The 18,629-nt window shown below is 36.3% G+C and overlaps 1 protein-coding gene across 2 annotated transcripts in view; it reads right to left on the bottom strand.

The window, feature by feature from the left end:
- Positions 1–4,475: 4,475 nt before the first annotated feature.
- WDR26 (WD repeat domain 26) overlaps positions 4,476–18,629 on the bottom strand; it is a 37,883-nt gene continuing 23,729 nt past the window's right edge. For both annotated transcript variants that reach the window (XM_019716064.3, XM_074316948.2), the window contains exons 9-14: positions 16,947–17,066; positions 15,355–15,500; positions 14,959–15,037; positions 14,554–14,683; positions 11,573–11,758; positions 4,476–9,015 (exon numbers count right to left, since the gene is read on the bottom strand). In XM_019716064.3, the coding sequence (XP_019571623.3) occupies positions 8,990–9,015; positions 11,573–11,758; positions 14,554–14,683; positions 14,959–15,037; positions 15,355–15,500; positions 16,947–17,066 (687 nt within the window). In that variant the 3' untranslated portion in view covers positions 4,476–8,989. The remainder of the gene's footprint in view (positions 9,016–11,572; positions 11,759–14,553; positions 14,684–14,958; positions 15,038–15,354; positions 15,501–16,946; positions 17,067–18,629) is intronic.

Raw genomic sequence — 18,629 nt, 5'->3', positions numbered from 1 at the left:
CTAACCAACTGAGCCATCCGGCCACCCCTCAGAACCTACCATTTTTGTTTTCAAGGCCACATTGTGAAATGTTCTAAGACTTGCTAGACTAGCAAAGGAAACTGCTATATTTGGTGCACTGGAGACTTGTGAAGTCAGCGTTACTTGCAAGTAATATTTTGTCACAAGTAGTTGTGGTGAAAGTGTATGTACTAGGTGCAATTGTCCCCAAAATGTAAACAAACTTGTTCTAACATATAGAATCAGACAAGATAGAGAAGGTGAGTGAAATTCTGCGCTTGTCTAGATTCCGGCCACCTGAGTTTATGTACTTTAAATCAAATACACTATCTTGCTCTGTAGTGTTAACAAGAGTTGGCATATTCTTGGTCTAGTGAAACTTCAATTAACAACACTGTTAAAAAAATGGGCTGTTTTGGCTTTCTCAGGGCTTGTCAGTGACGCCTTTTGGCTGTAAGCCATACTTTTCCTAAAAATTCTAAAACTTAGTAACCAGATTATTTTGCTTTAAATAAATACAATCTAATGACTGAGGGTCCTTCAAAGCATTAGGGTTAGCACTGTAATCACAGGAATAACCACCTGGCAGAACCATAGCTTTAAAGGACTTGTCCACTGAGTTAGTTTGGTGCCAAGTTCAAGTTGCTCTTCTCGAGACATTCCTTGATCAAAGCTTTTGTTCTCAGTTGCTTCCCTCTGAAGCTGGGTGAAGAGTGAGTGTCTGGGTGGTCAGAATCAGCCAGCCGAGGGCTCAGAGGTTTGTGGCTTCCTCTGCTGTGTATCTGGTTTGCTCCTTCCGTTATGGAGCAATGTTGGTTTCATCTGTACCAGTTCCCATTAAGCATTAGAACCCAGTCAAGAGGTGAATCGGTTTAACAAATACCTAAATTCCTGTACTCTGATAGAGCATCTGTCAGATACTGAGGGCACAGTAAACTTCTCAGTTACACACTTGTGGTCACTCTGCAGCCAGCTCTCTTGCTCCTGCTTTGCTTCTAAGTGCCCTCTCTGTGCTTCAGCAGGACACCCACTCTGTTGATCCAGGGGCTCAATCTCATCTGCTGTTCTGAGTACCACACACTCTTAGGGCAAGAGGCTGGCACTTGAATAAGGAAGGAGCTTGAATCTTACCTATTCTCACAGCTCCAGTCACTCAACTGATAACCTCTGAAAGAGAGGTTATAACATGGAATCAGGTTCTAGAGCAGGGGTGTCCAAACTTTTTACGTTTTTCACCAAGGGCCATATGTGGTAAAATACACAAACAGCCGGGCCACTCACGCGAGGTGAAATACATATTGCCTCACCTGGTTTATTGAAGTAAACTAAATATATTTTTGGAATTTGCTGCGGGCCAATAAAAAATGGATCGTGGGCCGCAGTTGGCCCACGGGCCGCAGTTTGGACACCCCTATTCTAGAGCCTCATCTTATCCCTTGATTGGATCAGCACCCTGTTTCATAGATTGGATGCAAACTGGGTTGAGAGTTGACCATGACGATTCAATTAAAAGCAAGCAGTTTGGTTGCCGCGACACTATCACAAAGAGACATGCAGGTCAAGACTAGCCTTGTTACTTGGTATTTTGTTTTACCAGCTACAGTAACCAAACTCATGGGCATTCGTTTTCTCCGTACCATCCCTCCCCCCCACCTTGAATCACCAGAGATGATTATGTAATACTTTTGTATCTATTTCTGTAAGATGAGGGCTCTTAAAACACATACACATAACCACAGTACCAATGTCACACATAAACTAGTGATTCCCTGGTACTAAATATCTAGTTGGTGCCCAAATTTACCCCATTGGCTCAAAATTTTTATAGTTGGTTTGTTCACATTGGGATCCAAACAAGATCTTGTCCATCTCATTTTGTTAATGTCTCATCTCTGAAATCTGTTTTTCCTCTTTTATTCCTTCCAATTTGTTGAAAAAACTGGGTCCTTTGACATAGTGATCATTTGTTGTATAGAATCTCCAATATTCTGGATTTTGCTGAGCCTCCTCTGTATTAATTTCAAACTCTTTAAAAAATCGCTTATGGTTTTACTATGTGCGTTCTCACACATTACAGTGCTGTTTTGTAAGATACTGTTAGCTGCTTTTATAGATGAGGGAGATAGGTAGGCTTTGACAAGCGAGGTAAACTGTCTGAAGTGACACACCAAGTGATAGGATTTCGTCAGGTATGCTGACTCTAAAACCCATGAGTTTAACCACTACATATTTATAAAACAATTTAGAGATGATTCTAATTTATTGTGAAGATTTCCTCTATAAAATGTGTTTTGATTGTTTTAATTGTGTGGAGAAAAATACTGATATAACTTCAAAAGTGTCATTTTCTTTTATGAACTATGCAGTTAACTAGCATCAATCAAGTGGGCGACTTTTCACCTGACAAGTTTTACATCAGTTTTATTCCAAGGTTAAATGGCCATCTACAGACCAAGGGAGGTTTATACGGTGTAGTGCTTTCAAACATGCTCAGAGGCACCAGCTTCTCCATACTATTTAGGTTATTTAAGCCTATTTCCCTCATTTGTGAAATGGGAATTAAGAGAGCACTGCAGCATCAAGCCACCATGAGAAACAAAAATGCTCATCCAGTGCCTGGCCGACAGGAAGCATCCAGTCTACCAGCCCAGGTGAACACCTGTATGCATTCACGTTACTCACTAATCAAGTAGGTGTGCAGTACTGTAGTCAGTCTCTCGATAGCCTTCTTGCTCCTGCTCTTAATTCTTGGTCTCATTGCTGTAGTAATACAGCACAGTCCTGAGATTCTCAAAAACCACCAGTAAGTGGATTAGTGCCAACTGATAACATAAAATGACTTGGGGTGTTCATAAATTTGGCTGGAGATCTAGAAGGTGGTTTAGAAATCAAAGTTAAATGAAAAACATTTGGCATATTCATTTGAATTCCAAATAATGGTCTAGCACCATAGTTAATTAGTTATGTCTTAAGTAAGATCTTTCTCCTGAGGCGATAAAAGACATAAAGTCTTAAATTGTATATGAGGGACCCCAGTTGCATCAATAGAACGACCAAAGCAGCAACTAATCTTCACATCGGAAAGGAAATGAACACTTGATTGAAAATGTATTTGTCCTTCCGCTTCCTGCATTAGTTGAATTACATGCTGATTTAATATTCTGTTAACTACGCGACCAGAATAGTTCCATATAGAGCAAGCTCACGTTGAAGTACACCGAGTTCGAGGGAGATCGCACTGCCCCAAAGTCAACGGCAGACACTGAAGGTTACTGGCAGTAGTGCTAGGATGGTGGGCTCACGCTGTTGCTGAAACGTCCTTAACAGTGTTAAGTTTTTCTGGAAAAAAAATTCAAGTCATTAAACGATGTAACTAAAGACCATCCACTTTTATTTTGCTAAAGTGGAAAGGAATTAATTGTGTTTTAAAATACAACTCTCTAAGGTTTGTTAAGGTTGGGAAATTTTTATACTTGGTGCTGGGAGCTGGCATGAAACTTTACTCAAATTAGCTAAATCTGCAATGTACAGCCGTACTTAAAAAAAGGAAGTAGAAAAACTTCTCCCTTCTCTTGCCTGTTGATCAGAGGAAGTTGCAACCAGACTTTCAAATTGGTGAGCAGGGCTGTGGAAGCACAACCTCTCCGCCTCCTTAGATCTGCTGTCCTAGGCTGACTCTCCACTAATTCCCTGCCACTAATTTTCCACGTTTGAACTTCCTTTTACTGTACAGAACTCCATTCTCAGTAAAAATCTTAAAAGTCCACTTCTGTAGTCATTCACCCCAATGTGGCAATTGGTTTTCTTTTCCTTTTTTCATAAACACATATTACTGTAGATTTGTACACAACGAATGCTTTCTCCAAGATCTTTAAAGAACTATGCAATTACTATGATATAAATTTAAATTTAAAACTGGAAATGTATTTTTTCTAATAATCAACGTTTTTAATACCTAAGTGCATAATTTCAGATGCAGTAATATTTTTGAACAAAATGGGGCCTGTCATTCCTTTAAAATGTAAATGTTCCTTAAATTTTTCTAAATCCATTGATTTCACACAATAGCTCTTTAAAAAGCTATCCCAACAGATGAAGCAGTCTGTCTTAGGTCCCACTTAAAAATTCCAGGTAAATAAACAAATGAAAGTCAAATTCAGCAAATCATTGCCTAAGGTACAAATGGTACTATTTAAACATGCAGATGAATGGATATTAGATCTAACACAGCAACAATTACTTCTTCATTCTGTTTATTGGATCGAAAGGGAATACAAACGATTGCTTAAGTGCTACGCACTGACATGGAAAGGTGTATTTAAAAAAAAAAATCCCAGTAAAGCAAATTAAAGTTAATGTAGCTTCAATTGAACAAAATTTTAAAGACGTTTAATATACTACACATTCATAAAATAAAAGTTAAAGGGTGTTTTGTAAATAATTAGTAGAACAAGTGAAAATAAATATCAAAGACCTGAAGTTTTTTATGCTTTAATGAAATAATAAAGCAAAGAAATTTAAACTACTAAATATAATCTGAGAGGCAGTTAAAAAAAAACAAAACAACAAAAACAAAACCCCCCAAAATTTAAGAACACAATCCTTTGAAACATTTAATCAGTCCATAGCAAATAGTTATCACATACCAAAAGCTCTAAGTGTTAACTAGTTCCACCACAATGCCATGTAAATCTTGACAATTTAGAAACCTTGAGATCACCACTTAAGTTCTTTTCTTGATCTCTACAGCTTGGTTTGTAAGTACATACATGCTTTTGTGGCTCTACTCCCCTCGCCACACACATACATTTTCAAGGAGCCAATAACATTTTTTCCATTTGTGCCTAAAAATGTTACGATTCGGTTTTAGCACATTGACCCTGGTAATGAAAATGTTTAAGTTAAAGATGGGGACACAATTTCAATCTTATAAAAATATACCAGTATTAACCAAACCTTAAATTCAGAGAGGGCACTTCACATGTGCACGAGACTTTTAGTAAAACTGACAAGAACCTAGAACAGCTGTTTCCAGGCCTTTTAATGAATTAAGTACTCTCTCTCTTCCACACACACACTCACATATCACACCACACACACACATACACACACACACACACACACACACATTTTTATACTATGAGTTTCATTAAATCCAGGCTATCTCTGGATTAAGTAGATAGGGGATGTTTTAATTTTTATTTTTGCAACTATAGGGCAGCTACTATAACAATAGCTTAACACTGACAAATCTCAATTAAGTTCACCCTGTTTTTAGAAAGTGTCTAAGTGTAAATGCAAATTCACCTCTTCTTTTAAATTAGCAGTTTATATTAAATTAGACATGGTTTTTGAAATGGTAGTAGTATTTTGGAGAGCAACCCCAAAAGAGAGCTGCTAAAGTCTAAATGTCTAAATGAGAAATTAAAATATAACTAAATCAAGATATTTATACATTTTTGAGATGGGACAAAAAGGATATTAAGAAAAATGTCTTCTTTCCTCCCCATTCAAAAGCAGCCATTCTTCTGCTGTGAAAGAAACTGACATGGATATGTCCCTTTCAAGAGATGTACGATATATTTACCACTCTGAGCAGAGGTGATAGGGTCAGTTCTTGTGTGCAGGAACCAACATCCTACAAAAGAAAATTTCAAAATGGGGAGGGGTGGGAAAGAAGGGTTTTCTATTAATGTCATGGAATGCCACCGTAGAGGGAGAACACTCCTAGTAATAAAAATCACCATATTACTACTAGCGTGATTTCAGATTAAGAAAATACTGACAAAAATTGGATTTTTTTCCAACTAGCAGGTTATTTTAATTACTTAGTTTATATTTAAAGTTAGGTAATCCCTTTTTTGTTCTCCCACCCACTAAAATGGGCCAATTTGTAGGGACATTTGCAAATAAAATTTCCTGTTTAAACTACTTACCTGGTTTAACATACATTTACCTGGCCAATAAAATTCACAGAAATGGAGCTGGCATGAACACTAATAACGTACAAAACCCCTCACTGAAGCTTTGTCATCCCTCCCAACTTATCCCCCACTGTAGTTGTTTATCGCCACCCACACGCCAATCTTTAATCCCCAAATCCATCACTGTACTGTTAATAACCAATTATTTGAAGGAAAAAGACATTTAATTCCATACTTGCTCTAGCCCTTAATGAGTAGCAACAACAAAAACATTTTTAAGCACATGGAAATGAGCCTACTAACCTGATTTTTGGAGCCAAAATTCTCCACTCTATTTTGATCTATGTGCAAAAAGTATTGGTACTTTTCAATTTATACATTTGTTAGTATCTTGCGGCTGGCTTGGTAGTTTGCTTATATATTCTCACTCTTAACCCTAGGCAGACTATAGCACTCGCCCAAGTTTTCAGTTCCATCTATGTGTTAGACCGTCCTGCTATCAGGTTGTACCACAAAACCCTAGGTTTCTTCACCCTTTATGTCCTTTCTAGCCCGTCACTGCATGGCAAATGCATGGAATAGATGTGTGCAGCAAACTGGCACAGCAAAGTACCAGTACATATAGGAAGCTGCCAGTTAAGACAGACCTGGAACCCCAACTCGCCTAGCTGCTGCAGAAACCTTTGCATAGTTGTTACTCCGTTTTCATGGAGTTATATTCTTGCAAGATGTGCCTCCCTTTAACTCCACGTTTTTAAAGTGTTTCTAACTGTACTTCAGAAGCACTCTGAGAACTCAGATCTAGGGCTTGGGTGGGTGAAGTATAGAATCTGAGTGCCAAATTGCCCCTGAATGGGCACAAATCTCAGTGAACGTTACTAATGTACACAAGCACACTGCAACCAAATTTGTAAACAGCTGTGGAGTTTCTATGCCCACACTTTATCAGGGATGTTCCTGTAGAGTTATTACTGGGGTGTATTAATGGCTTCAGGGTATAATACATGAATCACTTAAAATATGCATCGATTTAACTGTACTGAGGTAAAGAGAAGTTGCCACTTAATTATATACAGTTACCAATGAAGATTTTTATTCAAGCTTAAAGTAAAAAGTAATTTTAGTTAAGAAAAATGAAGTACCAGATAAACTAGAACATAGTTAACTTAGAAGTATCAAAACAGGAATTCTTGATTCTCTTAAGTGGTGGTCTCTGCAAAATTGAGCTTGAAGAAATCTTTTACACATACCAATTTGATAAAATAATCTGCTGACCATGATCTGTCTTTTTCTCTTACTGTGAGAGCTTTTGGGAGAATCTGTGCTGTTTTAAGGCCAATTGTGTTTTTCTTTCTTCTCCCCTTCCCTGACTTTCCCATTTCTCCCTGCTGCCATTCCCTACTTCCCACCCCCCAATGGAAGAATTTCTCTTCTTTGTGGATCCCGAAAGAGTCTGCTCATGGTAAAATACATTATAGACTTGGCTGGGCCTAACAGGGAACTTGGTACAAGACTTATTCGTCACCAGAGTCTTATTTTGGGGGTATTCCCACTCCTCTTTCCAACATAACAGCTGCGGTCACCGTACTTATCCTCTACCAAAAAAGGGAGGGCATTTCAAAGGAGACTAAGGTGGTTGTATTCAGCTGTTACGGGATTTAAAAGCACAATGTGAACACCAGGCTTTTGGCTTCTTTTAAATGTGAAATTCTCAAAATTAAAAGTGCTTTTCCATAAAGGAAACCTTTCCTTAAACTAAAAAGGGACGGGAGAGGGAAAGACTATCCACAGCACCAGTTTAGAATGAGGTTCAGTATGGCAATATCTGAAAAACTGAGAAGGAATCTTCTTTAAATTTATGTATTTATATATGTCAAAATATTAAGGGCAATTAAGAGAAATGACTATGAGGTTTTAAACCCAGTTTAAGTATGTTTGTGACTTGCTGAATTTTCCTAACAAGCTCAATTATACTATGAATTTCCAAAGTGGTTATATCTGCTGATTTCTACTCTCTTGCTAGATCACACCAAAATGATTTCCCAAGTTGAAAACAACTTGGAATGAGCTTTGCTGAAAACCTAAACTGCCTACTGATCTCTCATGTTGGTATATATTTAAAATTCTCTTTTTGACTCTTGAATTTCTTCAAGATCAGGTACTGATGTTACTTCAGGAATAAAACAAAAGGGGGAAACCTTCCAAGTGTTACTCTGAATTTCCTGTGTAATGTCCTTCCAAGCACTGCTTCTGACCAGGTCTCGTGTGGTATTCCAGAAGAGCATCAGTTACACTGTGTAGCTAAGTCATAGAGGAAACTGTTTTTAAGCTGGTTTAGATTCCAAATGTATACAAATGAAGTCACTTTGATCCTATAAATACTTCTTAATTTATTTTTAAAAAATTGTGCTGTTAACCCTTTTACGGGGCAACAAGCTATGTGAAAAGTACAAAACTTTTTGTCAAATGTAATATTGAGTGCTTTTGACATAGTTCACTGGTTCTCATCTGCATCAGAATATACTGCAACACGGGCAAGGCTAGAATCCATGAACCAAGCTGCAAAGATCTCAAGCTAAATAAGGCGGAAAGATTTGGAGAAACAAAAGAAGGAAATTCTTTCCTATCCAATGTATACTCTTCAGACTAATGCACTCTTTCTATCAAGCCTTCTAAACTGTTAAATAAAGTTTTCCAAACAAGCATTTAAACTTCATTACACAGAAGAGCAACAAGAATGGTATCCCACCAGTCAAAAGGCAGGAGGGAAAAAAATATATATACTGAGTTCAATGGGTAAGCCTGAATGTAGCACAGTTCTTCACAACCGATGGGGGGATAATTCAACATGGTGTCCAACAACGTTCTAACGACGTGCTTCATCTCAACTGGTTACTATGAAGCAAGGTGTAAATGTTTGGCCCCAATCGGGCTTCAGAAATGGTTCTTTTTTCATGACGAGCATGTCTGTCCAGCTATCAATCATGTTTGTTTGCACCAAATCCCAAGCCATTAAAATACGACTAATTTAAGTTAAACAGAAGTCGTCTGCTCCAAATTCGCCATCAACTATCCATGCTACTGCATTCCTCTGAATGAAGACAAGATGAAAGGTGGTGGAGGGGCAGGGGGAGAGAGAAGAGAAGGGGAGAAAAAAGTTACCATTAGATATTAGAAAGCTTTAATATCAGCATCATGATATTACAAAATATAATAACATTAAAAAACAATCACATCAAGGGAAGTTCTTGATACTTTCATCATAATCATTAAAACAATTTGTCTACATCATGTCTTAGGCTATTAATATTACAGTCTAAACTCATGATTATTTTAAATATTGGCGAACCCAAATGATTAATCATATTGGAATCTCATGCTTTTAAAATGAACCTTGGAATAGCTGCACAGAATAGAAAAATCTTCATGATAGTTTACAACAGAAAAGAGGAAAGGAAGATCTGGAAGTCCAAGGTAGAACTGTGTATTTAATTCTCCTTTCAGTGGCTCAGTTTGAAATTCTGCAATATCACCCTATTCTTCTGTTGGGGGGGGTGGGGGCGGGAGTTTGTGTCACAGCTTCATTTATATAATTCACATACTATACAATGTACCCATTTAAAGTGTACAATTCAACAGTTATTAGTATATTCACAGAACTGTACAAACATCAATCACCATAATCACCCCAATCACCCACTAAGCATATACAAACCCCCACCCCCAACCCTCAGCAACCACCAGTCTATTTTCTGTTTCTATGGATTTGCCTACTGGGGACCATTTCATATAAATGGAATCACACAACATGTGCTCTTTTGTGTCTGGCTTCTTTCACTTAGCATATTGTTTTCAAGGTTCATCCAAGATGTACCATGTGTTAGTACCTGAGACTATCCTATTTTATATACAGTATGGAACTCTACTGTTATAATAATAACAAGAAAAACATATTTTCAAGCAAGGGACAAAGAACCCAGAAGATCCCTGCATAAAAGGCATATAACCAAATATCTAATTATATAGAAGTTGTTTTCCTATTTTAGGTGTAAATGAGAATCTTTTTCAGGGCCATACCTATGTTGCCAAAGCTGAACTAGACCCACATCTTACTGAGCTAAAATTTGGCTTATCCATTATAGTGAGTATTCATGATCAATTAAATTCACCAAATAGCAGTACAACTCATATTCCACTGCAGTGGAGGCATACAATCAGAGTATGTCTGAAATAAATCCACTTACAATAAACCTGTTACTATATACCTACTATTTTCCTACTTCTGTAAACCATATATGTTTGTTTGAAGAAATAACTTGCAAATGACTAATAAAATTAGAAAAGCACATCTAATCAGTTACAGATTTATAGAACACCTATTTTAGGGAGTGGGCCTTGAACTCTAAGTAGGACAACAAAGGAAGGTAAAGATTTTTGGTTTCAGTTGATTTCCCAGAGGAATGTTAGAATGTCATGTAGTAATCTACAAATACCCAAAGGCCCTTCAAAGTTCTGAACTGAGCAGCAGTTCTCAAACTTTTCAACCCACATGCTCTTCATGCTTTTTACTCTCATCTTTAGCCATAGATCCTCACCTGCCAGTAAGATCTGGTCAAGTCTTCTACATTTCACAGTTTGTACCACAAGGACACACAAAAAAGTATACAGAATATGCTTTTCCAAACCACGTACGCTACCCTGAACATCTCTTCCCTGCTGCGAGTAACTTAACTGAGAGCAGTCGGTCACCTTTCTTCCTTTCTTTCAAAAACACTTAGGTGGGACACACTGTGAACAGAAAATCTGTTTCTAGGTAAATTACTTCCTTCTAAGCAAACTAAATATTTTACTTGCTGTTTGAAAAAAGAAGGATAAGTTATTTACATAAAATTTCTCATTATTTCTTCTCTCTAGTACTGGTATCTTGGTCAATGAAGCTATGTCCTTAACTGTTAGCCTTCTGGCTTTGTGCTTTCTTCATCTCCAAGTATCTAAAAGGAATAGAAAACACCTTTCTATTTGAAGACTCGGCAGCACCCAACAGGGTAATTAGTCTCGCCATGCTTCAGTTTTCTCACCCATGGACATGAGGATAAAACCACTTCTCTCACAGGGCTATGAAGAGTTTATGCACGATAGCATACAAAAAGGGCCTAGCATACTGCTTGGCACACAGGTACATGATAAATTTTAGTTCCCTTCTCTTTCTCCATCCATCATGTATAGCTCATGCTAGTATGCTACATGGTGTTAACAGAGGTTTATTTTTAAGAATAAAATCCATAATCAAGTTGTTCAAATTCTGTATACGAGCTAGTTCTCATGGATGTAAAAGTATAAAATGCTTCTTGTATGATGAAGCAAGATTTTTAAAGGGATATTAAATACTAAATAGCTAACTGGATGTAAATGAAGTGGCACCTTCTAGCTTAGTCTCCCTACTGTCACCAATGAAACAAAAAATACCACTCTATCTCAGATTACTTAAACTCCTACTGTAGAGTAAGATAGTGTACAATCTCTAAAAGAGGGAAAAAATAAATTAGATCCCACACTTCAAAGTACTGCTTAAAACTGCCGTAACTTTGTAATAAGCAGGGCAATATTTCCTCTGGAGAAAATACAGGCATGTTATACAATGGTGTTACCTTCAATATTCTGGTGGTCTATAAAAGGTGCTGGTCCCCATATTCTAACAGTGCCATCATCTGAGGCGCTGGCCATCATGGATGGAATCTGTGGGTTCCAGCTCACACAGTTTACTGTACGTGTGTGCCCTGTCAGCTCCGCAATTGGCAGTTCACTACGTTTGTGCCAGATGTAAACCTTGTGATCTGAATAAACAGTAATTCAGAGAAAAGTTATGGAGTTGTTATACATTAACAAACCAACTAATTTTAAATTTAATATTCATTACACATAGAAATGACTTGATTATTAGAACTTTAAAGGAGAACAAATCTAACATAGTTTAACAAATTACCTTATGAAAATCCATTTAAATAAAATATACATTTTTCTCCTGTTAAGGTGATTAGCTCTCAAGTCACCACAAAATCTATTTGAAATATTCTGTAATACATGAGTAATACACAACTACAGTCAAGGTCTTTGAATGCAAACAAATGTAGGATAGAGATAAAAATTCTATGGAAATGTGAGGTGACAAAAGCAATATATCCAAATTCAAATAATGAATGCAGCAATGCATTCAATGAAGCAATAATGAAGATCACAGCAAAATCTTTCCTGGGTGCTTACAATGTACTAGGTACTAAATACTTCATGTATATTATTCAATCTTCACCACCATCATGAGGTGGGTACTATGCTTATCCCCTTTTTATGGGTGGTTACTGAAGCACTGAGAGGTTAAGCAACCCACTCATGGTTAGCAGCTTGTATTACGTTGGGGCAGAAGTAATTGTGGTTTAAAAGGTTAATAACTGCAAAAACTGTAACTACTTTTACACCAACCTAATAAATGGTGGGGTTGGGACTAAAATCTCAAGGCTCTGCCCCAGAGTTCACTGGTGAGTCTAGACAACTGTCTTGTATCTACATCGTAAAATGGCTTTGCAGTAAACTATTTATAATCTCATGAAGCAACCAAGAAAACCAAAACCCCCAACAACTTTGGAGTAAAACTGATTCTAATCTTCGAAAAGACCAACCAAATAGTAGAGCAGTGGTTCAGAGTGTGGGTTCTGGAGTCAGACTGCCTAGTCCACACCCTCCCTTCTATCAGCGCCTGACCAGCTGTGTAACTGTGGGCACGTGACTATGCAACTCTTCCTCAGTAAATGGGGATTCGTACTTACCAGGTCATGTTATGAAGATAAAGTTTGTATGTGAAAAAGTGTTTTGAACAGAGTCTAGCACATAGTAAACATCACGTATTACTATACAAAGTTAGCTAAATATAACTGGTGTTTCTTAAACAGAAGGCGGAACCAGGGTAAATCAAAAAAGAGTTTGGTCTGAAGGTCTGTCAGTCAACTAGGCGGTCAATGTGGGAGCTTTCAGTGGGTGTGCGGCCAACTGAGGCAACTCTAGAGTGGGGATTTGGAAGGTCCTTGGAATGTATTCCTTACAAATACACGACAAATGGAATACTGTGGTTAACATGGGAGATAATACATGCACTATATCCACAAGCTATTCAAAACATTTTTAGAACCATTCTAAACCACCTGAGTCATGAGAATACTAATCTCTTCACTTCATAGTTAGGTTTCATTTTTAGCCCTAAACAGAATATAATGTGGTTTAATTACATTATTCACAGGCTTAGTTCTCAGTTAGTTTGGACTTTAAAAAAAAAAAAGGCATCATTAGGGATAATGGTAGCCATACGTATGTTTAAGCACTTCTAGGGTACATATTATTTCCAGAAAGTTACAGGGGATTGTGAGGCATAATTCAGAGAGAAAAAAACACATCAGAAGCAGGACTGAATAGAGCATGGAGAAAAAGATCTTAGATTAGGAGGAGCTAAAGAGCAAACAGAAGGCTTAATATACATAGACCACATGACATTAGAAACCAATGGAGAATCTGGAAGAACATAACATGATTAAACTAACAGGCAAAAAGATTTTTTGACTGGAAAGAAGTGAACTCACAATTGTTACCTAACAAACCACTCTTCTCTCCTCTAAATCTTAACTGACATAGATTATTTTAGGAAAGAATGGATAAATTCACACGCTTCATATTAAAATCATCCCTAAATGTCTCTTGTCCTAATCCTTTCACACTCTTTACACACAAAGGAAAACTTATGTGTCACATGATTCTGTTATCTACTGAGATCAGTTTTTAGGCAAGATGGGATCTCCTTGGAGTATAAAACTAGATTTAGTATTTTAAAAGGTGACTTAAATAGTTTGCTGCTATAGTACTTAGAACAGCATATTGGGTACTCAAGAAAAACATGTTAAATAAAAAATTGCAATAATTTGCCATTATTTATATTTCTATCACCTTAAAAAGTACACTAACTTTCAATACTGCCTCATTTAACATGTGCATATTTAACCTGTGCATATTTTAAACAAGTTATATTTCAAATGAGACTGACTACTTTTGGTATGTGCCTGGCTGAAATACTGATGTTGTTAAACTGGAGAATAAGTTTATTCAAAAAAGGTAGTAGAGACAATTCTGTAATTTCAGCTTTTCTGAGACCTTATGAATAATCAAACTGAATTATTCTCTTTGGCCATTAAAGAAATGCTGAAGATCTAACTATACTCAATTCTGTGCAAGTTCAGATAAAACATCATAATGAACCTTGACGTTTTAGATACTACTAACCTGTAAAAACCACCAGTCTCATGAAAAAACAAGTCACCATATGAAAAAGTAATGATTTAACTGAGTCCTGATTTGATGCGTGCACTGAACACACCTCCACTTGGCCAGAACAGGCACTACTGATTTGTGACAGCAAGGACTCAAGTCATTACAAAAAAGGGGAAACTAACAGTGTGCTGGATAAATAACTCATACAATTTTTAACATCTTGAATTTGCTTGGAGGCAAGACCACCTTCACAAATTGAGAGAACTACAGAACTTTAAACCCATCGATATATGTGAACTGATAGTTAACACAAATAATTTACCTTCACTGCCACTAGAGATGAAGTCTTCATTATGGCCTCCAAAACATGAATGAATTGTATAAAACCCTTGCGTGACACCTTGATACTTTCTTACTAAAACTCTGTCTTGCAAGTCCCATAAATGAACTCCCTATAGGCAAAAGAAAACATTGGGTTATTTATTCTACTCAACGCAAAGAATTTAAAAAAGTAATCTGTGAATATCCCTTTGCTTGATGGAACATTTTTATTTATGTAAAATACTAAATTTCTGACAAATTTAGAGTTGATTCTACACACTTAAAGTCAAACATATGCAGTAAAATTTAATTAGTGGAAATATTTCTGTTTACGTATATATACTAAAAATCACAATTAAAATTTGAACTAAGCTAAATTTTTCTGAAATTATATTAAGAAACTTACCTGAGTTGCTACATTTAACAAAGCTAATCGGCCAGTCTTTGAAATAGTAAAAGACATAATGGGATGATCTTCTTGTACTCTGTAATCAGAAAATAATTTGTAAAAAGCCAACATACTAGGAATCAAGACATTCAAATTACCAAAATATAAAATTTTCTAGTTTAAATGTCACAATTTTGCTTGTAATCATTATAATACACTATATTTCAATCAAGAAAAAGAATTTGAGTTAATGATTTGAGTGACTAAGCATCACCTGACCATCAATCCAAATTACCAAAGAATCAAACCAAAACTAAAACCAATGGAAACTCCTCTTCTGAAAGAGCAAGTCCCACCACACCATTTTAATATAAATCAGACAATTACTGTTGAATAGATGCAAAAAATAGTTACATGTTCCTATCTGTAAGGTCCTCGAAGTTATATCCCCGAATTCGCTGGTGTGTATCTGATGCCAGAACAGTCTTCCCATCACTCAAGCACCAAAGACATTGCACTCGCACCCCTTCCCAGGAGTCAAGGAGATTCCCATCTAAATCCTGAGCAGGAGAAAATTACGTTTAACTTCATTACTGAACAGCACTCAGAAAGTGAACAAAAAAAAACAAAAGAATTCCTTAGAACTATCTTTTTGTAATAAATTTGTCTTTTCCTGACACTGATCTCAATCTAATTGTTCCATAAGTGTTTTCAAACATGAAAATTTGAATGCAGGTCAAATTTCACCACCACAATACCAACAGGGGAGGGGGTGAGAACCTCTGTAAATCTGTCTTCCCTTCAAAAACCCACCATACACAGGTAAATACAAAGAAAAAATCCCTATGTTCCAAGTAAAGGTCTCACTACTATTAGAAAATAATTCAAACATTCCTTTAAAATTCATTATACTGGGATTTGTCTTATAATATTCAGAAGTTGTGATATGGAAAAAGATTATTAAAACATTAATTAACGCTTTATATAACTTAGGAATCTGATATGTCATTTTAAAAAGCTTCACCAAATTTGTAACATGCGCTACAGATCAAAGTTTTTAGGATCATTAGCTTATCGAATATTCAAAGCTCTGAGAGGCATCCTATTCCCATTTTACAGATTAGGAAACTACCAAGTCCTGTGTCATGGAGGTTCAAACACTGCCAGCAGAAACATACATGGTCATCTTGCACCAAAGAATTAAGAACTAATGGCTTATAACCATGCTGAGATAATATGACACTAGATTCCATGAGTTTCATGGCCATCTTAATGAAAGAAATTGGTAATTTGTAATGGCTTACATAAAAGCCCTTATGGTAAGTGATCTTTAGCTACTGTGAATGATTTGATGGAATTTATTATCTTGTTTAATTTTAGTCCTGAAAATAAATCTGAAGGTGCCTACTGGCACCATGCCAGGCAGTGATATGAGACATGGAATTGAGATAGGCAGTAATGACACTGTGTTTGTATCACAGTCTACACCTTGTCAGCCTTTTTACCTATTACTTATTTTTATCATCCCAACAATTCAAGATGAACAGGGCAGGTATTGATCAGAAGAGATTGCAAATAAAGACTGAAAAGTTACCCGGTAGCACTCATCACCACTTTAATTTCTCAAATATTTAAGACAGTCTATTCATGAAATTCAAGATCTTTCTTTTCTATATACAAAAACTGAAAGGGCCAAAATCTCAAAAGAAATTAAATACTAAATCTTTTCATTCCTATATATTAGAAACTTGTCTATGAGAACAAACTTAGTAAGACAAAATTTAAATGTTTTAATAAATGCAAAGTCTATACTTTGTACAAAAACTTGAAATGGTTTAAAAAAAAGGAGATAAAACACAGAAAGTTCTACTGGACAGTGCTTATCTAGACAGATGGCAAAGGTCTTAATACAGTATATTTTCTAAAAGTCAAGTGAATTCTTTATTTAAACAAACTAAATTTGCTTTTAAAGAAGCAGACATCCGAAGAGGGCACTAAATACTCACACACTGATAGAACTGCCCACGTTGACCTCCAGTTACAAAGCGTTTCCCATCTGGATTCCAAGCCACACTTGTTAAACTATCTTCATGAGACTGGCTCATTTTTGTCCTTAGCTCTCCCGTCTATGAAGAAACAAAACTGAATAAGACCTTCAAGATACCCCTCTAAAGGGAATGTGTAAAGAAAAAAATAAAGAATACTAACTGGGATATCTGGTTAGTTTTCCTAATTAGAGAAATAAATTGTTTTAAATTGGCCTTACAAAAAAAGCTTGTAACTCTCAGAAATTAAAGACTTGAATAAAAATCCAGGGGTTGAACAATGCCTGGCATAGGTGACCCACAGAATAGATATGATGAAATAAACTCCAATAAAACTCTCATCTTAAAATCAATTACATTCATGAATTAAAACATGTAACTTTTCCCAAGTAAAATCGTAAAAAGCCTAACACCACATATCTATTCCTTCTGAGTTTCCACTGCTCCTCAGTCCACAGTTCTTTATACATTTTATTCTAAATATTCCTCAAGAACAAGATTAATGGGTAGAAAAACTATGCCCTTAGTCTAGGCCAAGGGTCTGGGCAGTCTAAATTATGTTAAATTTCATATTCAAGATTCTCAAAATGTAGTAGGGAACATAGGAAGAAAAATGAAAATTGTTTTTCTGATATGTAACTTTATTTCAATTAAAAGTAACAGAAAAGAAAGAGGAATTTTTGTACTGTTTAGCATAGCCATTTTCTAAAGCAGTCCCAACCAAGCAAGACTATTTAATGGTTACAACCTTCAGATATCCTCCTGTTATTTTTTTCTAAGTTATTCAACTTAGAAGGTAGACACATACCATTTAATCTAGTCTTGATTCCATTTTGTTCATGGATTAGAAACAGGATCTGAGAGATTATAGCTGCCCTTGGTATAATAAAAAGTACATGGGCATAATTTTCCTGTGAGAAATGGGTAATCAAAAGTAAAAAAAAAAAAAAAAAAGAGTGAAAACAAAGTGTATGATCAGGAAACGGGGCCAAGTAATAAAAGCAGAGAGGGCACAAAAATAGAAAACCAGATGTCTCCCTTACACTGAAAAAAAATATTCAGCAATCTTAAATCCTTCCCACATATTGTTAACTGCCCTCACCTACTTACTTTTTTGGGTTGCTTAATACGAACAGTTAAAATAAAAGTCTAGAAGCACAAATACACATGCAACAGCTAAATCCTCAGCATTTTCTACTCAGGAATTTGTTAATACATTAAGTTCTGAAGGCAGAAATGGTGTTTTCTCCGTTATGCTCAGGATAACGCGTACATGAGGATATTAATTAGGAACCTACCTAAAAGCATAAAGGAAGAATTTGGAAACTGACTAAAAGAGTCCACCCTTTCAGAACAAGTCTATCAAATAATGCATAGTAAAACAACCAGGTAAGCTGGAATATAGCTTAACTGTCCAGCAATTCAAAACTAACTCAAATGAAAACTGCCAGGCACTATAAATTCAGAGTCTCTATTATAGGACTATGACTACATACCTCCTCCCTTTAAGAGGGGAGCAAAAAGCTTTAATGAAGAAAAATTTTTTGTCTTTTAGGTCAGATTCCCCTCAAGCCTGTTTCACTGAGTGAAAGCCATCTACTCTGTGCCTTGCACCCCTCTGAACCCAATCCCCAATACAACACT

Source organism: Rhinolophus sinicus, chromosome 6 (assembly GCF_057876585.1).
Source record: "Rhinolophus sinicus isolate RSI-liver-muscle chromosome 6, RSI-T2T, whole genome shotgun sequence".
Taxonomy (NCBI): Eukaryota; Metazoa; Chordata; class Mammalia; order Chiroptera; family Rhinolophidae; genus Rhinolophus; species Rhinolophus sinicus.
The sequence above is the reverse complement of the archived record's forward strand: the minus strand, read 5'-3'. Positions and strand labels throughout refer to the sequence as shown.